Below are 12,202 nucleotides of genomic sequence, written 5' to 3' on the forward strand. Positions count from 1 at the left end.
TCATGATCTGGGCCAACGGCAGATGTTTAACCGACTGAGGCACCTAGCCCAAAAAATAGTTTTATATGTGTAAGGCAATTTTTAGTCTGTAGCTTGGCGTACGTGTAGATTTGTAGATGCTATGATTAAAATCCATATGTGGTCCCAATATGTACTTTCCACAGACTGGGAACTGCTGCTGTATTCTAATATTTTAAGAGTTCCAGACTCAATTATAATGTGTTTGTGTTTGGGGGTGGGGGTGGCATTCCTAACACCAACAAGCAATTGTCAGATACTGGTTGGGTGTCCTACAGTTCAGCTCAGTTCTGACTCTGTCTACCTGGAAATGGCATCAGATTCTACAGGTTAAGGGCTCAGTCCTACAAGACTGCCCTTTACTTCAGATAACACTTGCAAGTCCAGGTTGTTGTCTGTGCTTCTGACCTATTGGAGGTTCCAAAGACCCCCTCCTTGGGTTTAATTTGCTAGAGTGGCTTTCAGAACTGAGAGAAACATTTTACTTACTTGATCACCAGTGTATTTAAAAGGATATGTAACTCAAGAACACCCAGATGGAAGAGCTACAGAGGGCAGGATATGGGGAAAGGGTGCAAAACTTCTATGTTGTCTCCTAGTGTACCATTCTTTCCAAATCTCCACGTTCACCAACCTGGAAGTCATGTCCCCCCACTTCCTTGGGTTTTTATGGAGGCTTCCTTATGCAGGCAGGGTTGATTTAATCATTGGCTGTTGACCATTGAGCTCAGTCTCCAGCCTTTCGTCCCCTTCATGGAGGTTGGAGGTGGGGTAGGGGTTGAGGGTGGACTGAGAGTTCTTTTTTTTTTTAAAGATTTTATTTATTTATTTGAGACAGAGAGAATGAGATACAGAGAGCATGAGAGGGAGGAGGGTCAGAGGGAGAAGCAGACTCCCTGCCGAGCAGGGAGCCCGATGCGGGACTCGATCCAGGGACTCCAGGATCATGACCTGAGCCGAAGGCAGTCGCTTAACCAACTGAGCCACCCAGGCGCCCTGGACTGAGAGTTCTAATCCTCTGATCCCTTGGTTGGTTGTCCTGGCAATCAGCCCCCCAACTTTAGGTGGGATCCAAAAGTCACCTTAGTAACATGGACAAAAGGTACCTTGGTTGCTTTCATCGATTAGGAAATTCCAAGGGTTTTGGGAGCTTTGTATCAGAAAGGAGATGAAGACCAAATAATATATATTTCTTTTTGTAAATCACAGTATCACACATCTTCCTTCATTGAATAGGTGAAGAACTTGGGCTTAGATATATAAAAGGGTTTATCCATAGTTGAACAGTTCAGAGCTAGAACTAGATCCTAGAATATTTTGATTTCTTGCCTGGTGTTTTCATGCCTTTAATTGCCTGGATATTTCTGAGTTTTTGCTTTGAAACAAATTTTAACAAACTGGAGATCTAACAGCAACAACTGAAAATCGCCATCTCAATTTGTTATTTCCAGGTCTTTGAGGAAACTGGTTTTGATATCAAAGATTATATTTGTAAAGATGATTACATTGAACTTCGAATCAATGACCAGCTTGCTCGTTTGTACATCATTCCAGGAATTCCAAAAGACACAAAATTTAACCCGAAAACCAGAAGAGAAATTCGGGTATGTAATTGAAAGTATTTTCAGGCTGCTGGACAGTATCCCAATTGAATGAAGTAGGAAATTGCTTTTAGAAACTCCTTGATGATAATTAACTAAATGAATTATTTTTTGTGTGTCTCAGAACATTGAGTGGTTCTCCATTGAGAAATTGCCCTGTCATAGAAATGATATGACCCCGAAATCCAAACTTGGTTTGGCACCTAACAAATTTTTTATGGCCATTCCCTTTATCAGGTATGTTCCTATTTCTTGAAGTACAAAACTAATTCTGGTTGTTTTTTTATGTAGCTAAGTTTTAAGAGTGAATTTTTAATGTTTCCGTAGACCACTAAGGGACTGGCTTTCGCGGAGATTTGGAGATTCCTCAGACAGTGACAATGGATTTTCCTCAGTCGGTAGCACACCAGCTAAACCCACTGTGGAAAAATTGAGGTAAAGAAATATATTCATAGGATTCCTACTTTCTGATAGTTTTTAATGCCAGTAGCATTTTTCTTCTAAAGTTTACAGAAGTGTTGGATTCCTTTTTGTAGTATATTATTTTGTTACTGGTCTTAGAGATAATAGAAAAAATTTTTAAAGGGTTTTTGATGAGATGAAAAAGGTTAATTGGAGTTGGAAAGGAGCTTCAGGCACATTTTAAAATAGTATGCACAAGAGGGTACCAACTTTTTAGATGGGTAGATAGAACATGAGGAAAAGAAAAAAAATCTGCCACTGTGTGTGTTGCTATTGTTCTCTGTTCTCATATCCTACTTCAGAGACCATTGCGTCTCTGAAGATTGTTGAATAGAGGATATATTGAGGTCTGTTTTTGTATAGGGGAGATGAGGAATGCTGATGTATAATTTGTTCAGAAAGATAGAACTGTGAAGACTTGGGCTTGCTGCTTTTCTTTCCCTAACAAAGACTGTTGTACTGTAAAAAGTGACTGTTAATGGACAGGAACCACAAAGAACATTTTCTTGGTTGGAACTTGATTATATCCAAATTGCAATTATAGAGTAGGCTGAGCAAATAATTTTGTTAAATAAGCGTATATATTTGTAATAAGCTTGCTAGAACTTTCATATGTTAGGTTCATAGAGTTAGTTGCATTATACATTTTATTTAATTTAGATGTTCTGATTCTGTCTGAGGGCTTCAAAAATTAAACAGGAACAAACCACATCTAGAGTTAATATTTTTTTAAATACATAGGGAATATTCTATCTTAGTTGGGTTTTATGAGGACAGGAGCTTGGACTAAATGCCTTGAGAGTCATTTCTGCTTTTCAGAACCTGTGATTATAATCACCAAATTATATACTACTAGACATAAATGAAACAGTGTAGGAAAATAGGAATGTAGCTAAGATTTAAAAGAAACATACTACTAAAAAGTTACAAAGTCGTGACAGTGTTTGGAAAACAGTGGTATGACTGTTCATGTTTGGGAGACACAAACCATAGTTTGTGATGTGACTCCCGTATCTTTTAGTCCTAAGGCTTTGTGGTCTTGGAGAGTGGAGTAAGGACATTATGAAGCAACTTGAACCAAATTTCAGGTTTCTTAGGCAAGATGGTATGTTTTTAGCATATAGACTAATGTCTGTGATGATGTGTTGGAGGAAATACCTGAATTTTGTTTCAAGAAAGTAGGCATGCTGCAGTTTTATTATAATTTTTAAATGGGAAAGGAGAAGAACTCTGAAATATTCAGAAGCAATCACTGTAGTACAGTTCTTTGGATCAGTGACTCTGGACTGTTACTATACATATATGCAGTACTATAAAATGGTATTTCTTTATTACAAAATACTGTGTGAGTACAACCTTTTACAATCAAATTCTTTCACAGACCTTTATTTAATTTGCTCATCTATTGTCTTGGGCCCCTTAATTTTTTGCTTTAGAATATAGCTTAAATTTTCAGATCCTCTTTTAGCATGGAAGGGATTTGTAACCGACCTGTGTAGGATCAAATTCCACACTTCAGACATCCTGGTTGAGAATGAGCTGTCTCTCCTAATAGGAAGGAATATCCACTTATATTTGTTTGTTTCAGCTAAATTTAGAATTTTCTTCAGGTTTTTAAAGGTATAATCACTTATAGGGAGGAGGTCATATGGATAATTTAGGAAAGTTTGGGATTAAAAATAAAAATAACACCATTCATTCATTCATTCAAGAAATAGTGAACACCAGGCACTCCTCTGGGTGCTGGGAATAGAGCAGTAGGTAAAGCAGATAAGAATCCCTCCCTTACGGAACTTGCATTCCATGCGGGGAGGTAGACAGTAAATAGGAAAGTAAAGTTTGTGATCTGTAAGATAAACTATTAAGGTGTTAGAAGAATTTTAAGTGAAAATTTTGTGATCTGGTTTTTATTTTTTAAATCTTGGTGTAGTCGAACCAAATTCCGCCACAGTCAGCAGTTGTTTCCTGAAGGTTCTCCTGGTGACCAGTGGGTAAAGCACAGGCAACCACTGCAGCAAAAGCCATATAATAATCATCCTGAAATGTCTGACCTTTTAAAAGCGAAGGTGAGTGATAATACATTTAAAGATTTTCATAACTTTAGATTTGACTCTGAAATGTATCTGAATTGAAGAATTGCAGATTAACAGTTAACAGAGCTCTGAATTGTTGATCAGACTTCTGTGTTCCTGACTTGTGATTTGAAGCGCAACTGAACTTCGTAACCTTTACAGTTTTGGTATAAATACAGTGTAGTAAGTAATAAAAATTAGCATCTGACTTTGATATATATGCCATCAATGAAGGGTTTATTATTGTGTTGTATTCTAGTGCATGATTATACCACACTTTATCCATTCTACTCTTAATGGACATTTTGGTCGTTTCCAGTTTTGGGCTTTGCAAACAGTGCTGCTATGGATATTTCTGTACGTATATTTTGATGAGCATTCTTTTGTGTATAGATAATGAACAGAATTTCTGGATCACTGGATATGCCTGTTCTCAAGTTATCCCCAACCAAATATATGAGAGCTCCGCTTGTTGCACATCCTTACTAATTCTTGGCATTATCTGTCTTTATCATTTTAGCCATCCATTTGGCTGCCACTCTTCTTTGTTTTCATTCTTTTAAAAAATATACTGGGCTCATCAAAATTACAAACTTTTGTGCATCAGAGGACACTCTCAAAGAGTGAAAAGATAATATATTTGCAAATCACATATATGATGTTAGATTAAAATCCAGAACTCCTCTAACTCAATAACAAAAAACCCCAATTAGTGCTCACTTCAGCAGCACATATCCTAAAATTGGAATGATACAGAGAAGATTAGCACGACCCCTGCATGAGGCTGACAAATTCGTGAAAAAACCCCAATTTAAAAAATGAGCAAACAACTTGAATAGACATTTCCCCAAAGAAGATAGGCAAATGGCCAATAAACACATGAAAAGAATCTCAGCATCATTAGTCTTTAGAGAAATGCAAATCAAAACCACACTGAGATACCACTTCATATCCATTAGGATAGCTGTAATAAGGAAAAAAAAAAAGGAAAATAGCAAGTGTTGACAAGAATGTGGAGAAATTAGAATCCCATGCATTTTCGGTGGGCATGTAAATGGTACAGCTGCCATGGAAAATAGTTTGGTGGTTCCTCAAAAAGTTAAATACAGAATTACCAATGTGATCCAGCAATTCTACTTCCTCGGTATATACCTCACAAAATTGAAAACAAGGACTCAACCAGGTAACTTGTATACCAGTGTTCATAGTGGCATTATTCACAATAGCCAAAAGGTGGAAACAGCCCACATGTCCATCAACAGATTAACAAATGAACAGAATATACATACAGAGGTATATTAGTCGTAAAAAGGAATGAAATTATGACACACACATACTACAACATGGTCATTGAAACTTAGACACATGCTGCGTGAAATAAGTCACACACCACTGACAAATATTGTACCATTCTGCTTATATTTGGTACGTAATAGACAAATTTATAGATATAAATTAACTTAGGGTTACCAAAGCTGAGGGACAGGTTAATACAGAGTTATTTAATGGATATAAAGTTTCTGTTTGGGATGATGAAAAAAGTTCTGGAGATGGATACTGGTGGTGGTTGCACAACGTTGTGACTATACTTACTGCCACTGAATTGTACATTTAAAAGTAGTTGTAGTGGTAAACTTTATATTTCTTCTACCACACTAAAATATACCAGGAAGAGCAGAATGAATCCAATTGAGTTAAAAGTATGTGTAACATGAGTTTCTGTAAACCTGTTTCTTTACTGTTTTTTTTTTAAAGATTTTATTTATTTATTCGACAGAGACAGCGAGAGAGGGAACACAGCAGGGGTAGTGGAAGAGGGAGAAGCAGGCTTCCCGCGGAGCAGGGACCCCAAAGTGGGGCTCGATCCCAGAACCCTGGGATCATGACCTGAGCCGAAGGCAGACACTTAACCGACTGAGCCACCCAGGCGTCCCTTCCTTACTATTTAAAAAACAATTTTTTTTAAATTGGAGTATAGTTGACAATATTATGTTAGTTTCAGGTGCACAACATAGTGATTCATCATCTCTGTATGTTACCACAAGTGTAGCTCCCATCTGTCACCATAAAACCACCGTATGTATAACGCTATTACAATGTGATTGACTATATTCCCTACACTGTGCCTTTTATTCTTGTGACTTATTCATTCCATAACTAGAAGCCTGTATCTCCCACTCCTCTTCACCCATTTTGCCCATCCCCCTTTTGGCAACCATCAGTTTGTTCTCTGTTCCTTACCATTCTTTAAGTTAGTTTAATGTTGGGATGCCTGGGTCTCAGTCAGAAGAGCACGCAGCTCTTGATCTTGGGTTGTGAGTATGAGCCCCATGTTGAAATAAAAACTTTAAAAAAAAGCCTATTGTTTTCAAGCTGTTTTAGGAACTGCTTAACTTTTTTTGTAGGTAGATAGAATATAAACAAATATATTTTGATATTTTAAAATACAATAAAATAATTATTCACGTTGTTTTAGTCTTCTTAACTAGTTGTCCTTTCAAGACCTCTAGGGACGGGCGCCTGGGTGGCTCAGTCGTTAAGCGTCTGCCTTCGGCTCAGGTCATGATCCCAGGGTCCTGGGATCGAGCCCCGCATCGGGCTCCCTGCTCCGCGGGAAGCCTGCTTCTCCTTCTCCCACTCCCCCTGCTTGTGTTCCCTCTCTCACTCTCTCACTGTGTCTCTCCTGTCAAATAAATAAAATCTTAAAAAAAAAAAAAAAAGACCTCTAGGGACAAATTAATGTTTAAAAACTTTATTTTTTAAGTTAAACTTAGATTTTTTGGGGGGGGGTAAGAAATTTAACTGTTAAATAATACAATTGCAAAATGTCAACTAATGCATGTTTAGGCTTTAGGTCTAACTTTAGAGATAATGGCCTAAGTTTTTAAAATACCACTCTTTGAGGCACCTGGGTGGCTCAGATATCTGCCTTTGGCTCAGGTCATGATTCCTGGGTCCTGGGATCGAGCCCCATGTTGGGCTCCCAGCTCAGTGGGGAGTCTGCTTCTCCCTCTCCTTCTGCATCTCCCCCTGCTTGTGCTCTCTCTGCTCTCTATCAAATAAATAAATCTTAAAAAAGAATACCAGTCTTTATTTCGTATAAAAGATTATTAATTTAAAAATGTTTACTTGTTAATAATTTAAAGCAGATTTAAGGGTAACAGTTGATCACATCTGCTATATATTTCTTGTTTTAAGAACTGTGGCCAATGTACCTTTGCATTCCCCTCACAAAAGGTTATTTTGACAGTCGCGTAAGGTTTTCAAACTTGTTCCTCTCTCCCCCTCCCTTTTTTATTTTTTTAACTCATGCATTGTAAACAAAATCTGTACGCAGATATGGGATAAGACAAGAGTCCTAGGGACCATTATATTTGCTATTTCGTACCTTTAGAGGAATCTTGTTTTGTGAGCACTATGTTCTGTAAGAAAATATATGATGTGGTTCCCTAGTACTTTAGGAAAATTTGGGGGGGACTTTGCTGAACTCTTACTCAGCCAGCTAAATATAATCTTGGGGGTATATGCTTTTGTCCTGTTACATTATATTGTAGGTTTACATTTTATTTCTTCTCATTGGAAAAACAGAATCAAAGTATGAGGGGAAATGGCAGAAAACAGTATCAGGATTCACCTAATCAAAAGAAAAGAACAAACGGGGTCCACAGCCAGCCAGCCAAGCAGCAGAATCCCTTGATGGTAAGACTTATAGCTCTAACTCTAAGAAGGCAGTTCACCCTATTTTTAGGAGTGGAGCAAGGGTATTGTCAAAGCACATTGAATTGATATATTGATAAGATTTTATGAAGTGAAATTGTGCATTATTTGCTCACTTAAAATCTCTGGCTACTCTCTTACAGGTTTGTCACATTGATTCAATTGCACATCTGATTTTTGCTTTTTTATGTGGGTATTTAAATATTTTTTAGTACTTCGAAAATAGTGTGTAGTCAACTCTGCTTTCTAGAAAGAGCAAGTCCTTGGCTATTTTTCTTTATTTTTCTAAATAGAGTCTGTATTGTTTTAATAAAGTTGAAAGTTGGGAAGAATGTCACGGTGTATTTTTTTTCCTTCAAGTTGATAGAATTTAGAAAATTAAAAATAAAATAAAGCCAGTGCCATAACCCTTAGACTAGGCCTGCAGACAGGTAACTGTGAGCATTTTAAGGCATTTACTTCCACTCTTTTAGTCTGTGCTCCAGAAAGTAGCAATTCTAACTAATGGGTCTCCATTGCTTATCTTTTCTGTAAGTCCTGGTATTTGTATGTTGAGTTTTCTTGTTGTAGTTTCACCTACTTCTCTTTTTTAATAGTGGGTGATAATAGTTTTAAGGTTTTAGCAAAAATTTTTTACCTGAATTTCTGTTTGCTGTTTACTTAACTTGGGGTGTATTGATTTCACGGGCAAACACATGTTAAAGATCAGTTTACTGTTAAATTACTTGCCTTTTACTATTACACTTTTTTCCTGTCAGATTGGCACAGGTAAAAAGAGAGCCATTTGTATATTGTTGAGTGTTTTGGCAACACTTAAAAATAACTAACTGGTAAAACCTTCTAGAGAGTAGCTTGACTATATGGAAAGCCTGAAAAGGTTCTTAAATTGTTTCCCTAGAAGAAAATTTTAAAGAATGTTCATCCCATTATTCTTTTGAATAATGAAAATATGGAAACAGTCTAAATATCCAAGAATATAATTTTAAATGCAATATTACAGATCTATGCAATGGACTACCTTGTAGTCATTAAAAATGATGGTGTGGTTTTATATTAACAAAAATGTTCACAGTATATTACACTTAAAAAGTAGATTGGGGCGCCTGGGTGGCTCAGTCAGTTAAGCATCCAACTGTCCAACTCTTTATTTCAGCTCAGATCATGATCTCAGGATTGTGGGATTGGGCCCCATGTGCTTGAGCCCCATTTTGTGCTCCATGCTCAGTGGGGAGTCTGCTGGAGTTTCTCTCTGTCCCTCTGCCCCTTACCCCCCACTCGCATGCGTTCACTCTTTTCCTCTCTCTCTCTCTAAAATAAATAAATCTTTTTAAAAAGTAGGTTATAGAATAGTCCTATGTACTAAATAATTCCACTTAATTTTTAGTAATTATATGAAAATTTGCAGTATCTTCATAGAGAAAAAGCTACAATGATACGCCAAAATGTTAATACTTAATTATCTTTGGGTTGAGAAATTTAATGAGTAATTTTCTTTTTCTGGTGTTTCTATATTGTACATGTAATCAAGAACAAAAAATTTTAGGCTTTAAAAAAATAAAAATACTAGTGTAAGACTGGGGATGGTGATTATATTACTGGCTTAATTTTCTTCCTGAGAAATTTGATCATATATCTCCTCATTTATAGTAAGTAGAATAACTGCAGCTGGTGTGTTGTGTGTTTCTTGTTTGTTTGTTTTTTTAGAAATGTGAAAAAAGACTTCATCCACGAAAGCTTCAGGATAATTTCGAAACAGGCAAGTCATTTTCTTTTTAAAATCTCTGGTGGGATTTGATTTGGTTTTGGCCTAACCTTGATTTTAGTTGAGAGTATAATGGACTGTGAAAGATAAGCAGGAAGAGTTGCACATGTCTGTAGAGTTCATATGTGTGGTCATGTTCTCTAAATATGGAACTCGCTAAAATGACCTTAAATGATCAAGATGAAGTGATTTTCCCTTTCAGTGTGCTGTTTTTGTGTGTGAATGTCAAACCTTGGTACTATGTGTGAACATTGTAAGTCAGTAATTATTAGTGAGAGGGGAGTAGAACCAAGTATTGTAAAGGTGAGGAGACCTCATTCTCATATATATATATATATATGAGTACTAACTTCAGAATGGCAACATTTCCCACTTTTAGGAGGTAATGAGCAACTTTTTAAGGAGGCAGTATGGATAGCTTTTATTAAAATGACATCTGGAACTTCTCCATTGTCAGTTATAAAGAGTAGGTGTGTGATCTGATTTGGAAGGTAGTGGTGATGAATGTAGAAAGTTCCTTGGTAATACTGATTTAATAGACATCATTTGGAAGTATAGTAGACTTTTCTTACGTGCTGTTTTGAATTGTGTGAAATCCCTATGCAGTAGATATATACATTATTCACCATTTAAATTTAAGGCTTTCATATAGAAAAGTCTAAGAAATAAGAAGCATTATCATATTTTCTTGCAGTACTGTTTATGATTTAAGCAGGATAAATGCTATTTTCAAAGATGCTTTAACCCTATTTTGGAAAATTAAGGTTAACTATGAAGTCGTAGGAACTATCAGTAGTTTGGTATACATAGATATGGAGGTAGAAGTTCCCATAATAAGATTTTTCTGGCTATGTTGTCTGGTGGGGTCATGATAGGCTGGTAGTTTAATTAATGTAAGCTCAGAAATCAGTTACTTTACAAATCTTTAAAAAGCCATATGTTCAGGAAGAAATTAAAAGAAGGTATACTGTAACTTCATATACCCAGCTTAGTTGGGCATGCATGGTATGGACATATAAAATTTGTCTTAAAAAGGAAGTATAAAAGGATTTTTGTCCCGGGAAACATTTGAGATTTTCTTTGTGCCTCAGCCTTTTTTTTTTTTTTAAGATTTTATTTATTTATTGGAGAGAGAGAGAGAGCGCTCCCAAGCAGGGGGGAGGGGCAGAGGGAAAGGAAGAAGCAGGCTCCCTGCTTTTCAGGGAGCCCGAAGCGGGAATTGATCCCAGGACCCTGAGATCATGACCTGGGCTGAAGGCAGATGCTTAATTGACTGAACCTCCCAGGTTCTTTGTCTATTCCCAATCCACTTTCCTGGTCAGGTCTCTGTTCTACCTTTAAAACAAAAAAACAAAACAAAACCCTGGTAAGTTGGGAGTTTTGTTGGACCATGATTTTGAAAATTTGGATTTTTCTTTAGGTTAATATATTCCCTAGAGATGTAGTAAGCTCCATCTTTATTTTTCTAGAATTGGACTCTTTATAAATCTTAGATTACAGTTGTAATCTTTACAGTGCTTGCCTTTTTTTTTTTTCTACAGTGCTTACATTTTGATCTTTTAAGAAGCTCCCTTTATGTTGGCACAGAAAACAAATATGGGAGGTAGACAAAAGTATGCCCATTTTTGAAAGCATGTGAATAGTAAGGGTCTTAAAGGCTGAGATTAGATTTTGAATGAATGTGTGGAAATCAATAATCATAGATTAGAAAATCAGTTGAGCCCCAGTTTAGGGAAAGGAAAGTATCTTGGCGGTTCTGCTTAGGTTAGACTTAGAGTGTGGTGAGGAAAAGTATATACTGTACCTGCATTCCTGTAGAACAAAAGGTGGGAAGGGCAGTATTTGAGTTCTTACTATAAAGTTATTGAGTTTGTTTGTTTGTTTATTTAAACAGATGCTGCATATGACTTGCCTTGCTCCAGTGAAGACCAGTTGCTAGAACATGCCGAGGGACAGTCTGTGGCATGTAATGGTCATTGCAAGTTCCCCTTTTCATCCAGAGCCTTTTTGAGTTTTAAGTTTGACCATAATGCTATAATGAAAATCTTGGACCTTTGAAAGCAGCAGATGTGTTGTGGAAGTCCCAGGATCAGAGAGACCTGTTGCATTTGAGTGGGTGTCTCTTTGAGCCTTACCTTTCTCAGGTGTTTTAAAGAAATGCAGGGAGGCAATGATGTTTCTGAAGATAACGTTCTCTGCAGAAGAGAGAGTAGAAAGAAACATGAGTTTGCACTGTAAATGCAGTTATAACCTTTTATACAGATATACCTTTTCAGTGTTTGGCTAACGAATTTAAGTTGCTTTTTATGAGAGCATTTTTTTCTGTGTGATTGTGATTTTTATTTCGTGTTCTGGTCAAGAAAATAGTGTTTGAGTCATCATCAGGTAGCCAAGTTAATGGGAATGTTCCATCTATCCATGACAGTGACTGCAATTAGAGTTTGCTTATGTTGACATTTTTAAAAGAAACTTAAAATTCACAAATAATAAATGAATGCAAGAGCTAAAAATGTCACAGAAGTCAAGATCGCAGGTCATCTGCTTTGGTGGCATTTTGCGCATTTCTCTGC

At 36.7% G+C, this 12,202-nt stretch overlaps 1 protein-coding gene and 1 non-coding gene across 2 annotated transcripts in view; both read left to right on the forward strand.

Moving 5' to 3' along the window:
- Window positions 1-11,690, forward strand: part of DCP2 (decapping mRNA 2) — a 48,917-nt gene extending 37,227 nt beyond the window's left edge. Inside the window, exons 5-11 of the mRNA XM_021698927.1 lie at window positions 1,470-1,622; window positions 1,744-1,856; window positions 1,947-2,054; window positions 4,012-4,147; window positions 7,742-7,852; window positions 9,575-9,626; window positions 11,527-11,690. Of these exons, the coding sequence (XP_021554602.1) occupies window positions 1,470-1,622; window positions 1,744-1,856; window positions 1,947-2,054; window positions 4,012-4,147; window positions 7,742-7,852; window positions 9,575-9,626; window positions 11,527-11,690 (837 nt within the window). The remainder of the gene's footprint in view (window positions 1-1,469; window positions 1,623-1,743; window positions 1,857-1,946; window positions 2,055-4,011; window positions 4,148-7,741; window positions 7,853-9,574; window positions 9,627-11,526) is intronic.
- Window positions 4,866-4,968, forward strand: LOC123325360. The gene has a single exon (XR_006540378.1). It is a non-coding gene; the product is annotated as a U6 spliceosomal RNA (small nuclear RNA).
- Window positions 11,691-12,202: the final 512 nt, after the last annotated feature.

The sequence above is a fragment of the Neomonachus schauinslandi genome, chromosome 7, assembly GCF_002201575.2.
Source record: "Neomonachus schauinslandi chromosome 7, ASM220157v2, whole genome shotgun sequence".
NCBI lineage: Eukaryota > Metazoa > Chordata > Mammalia > Carnivora > Phocidae > Neomonachus > Neomonachus schauinslandi.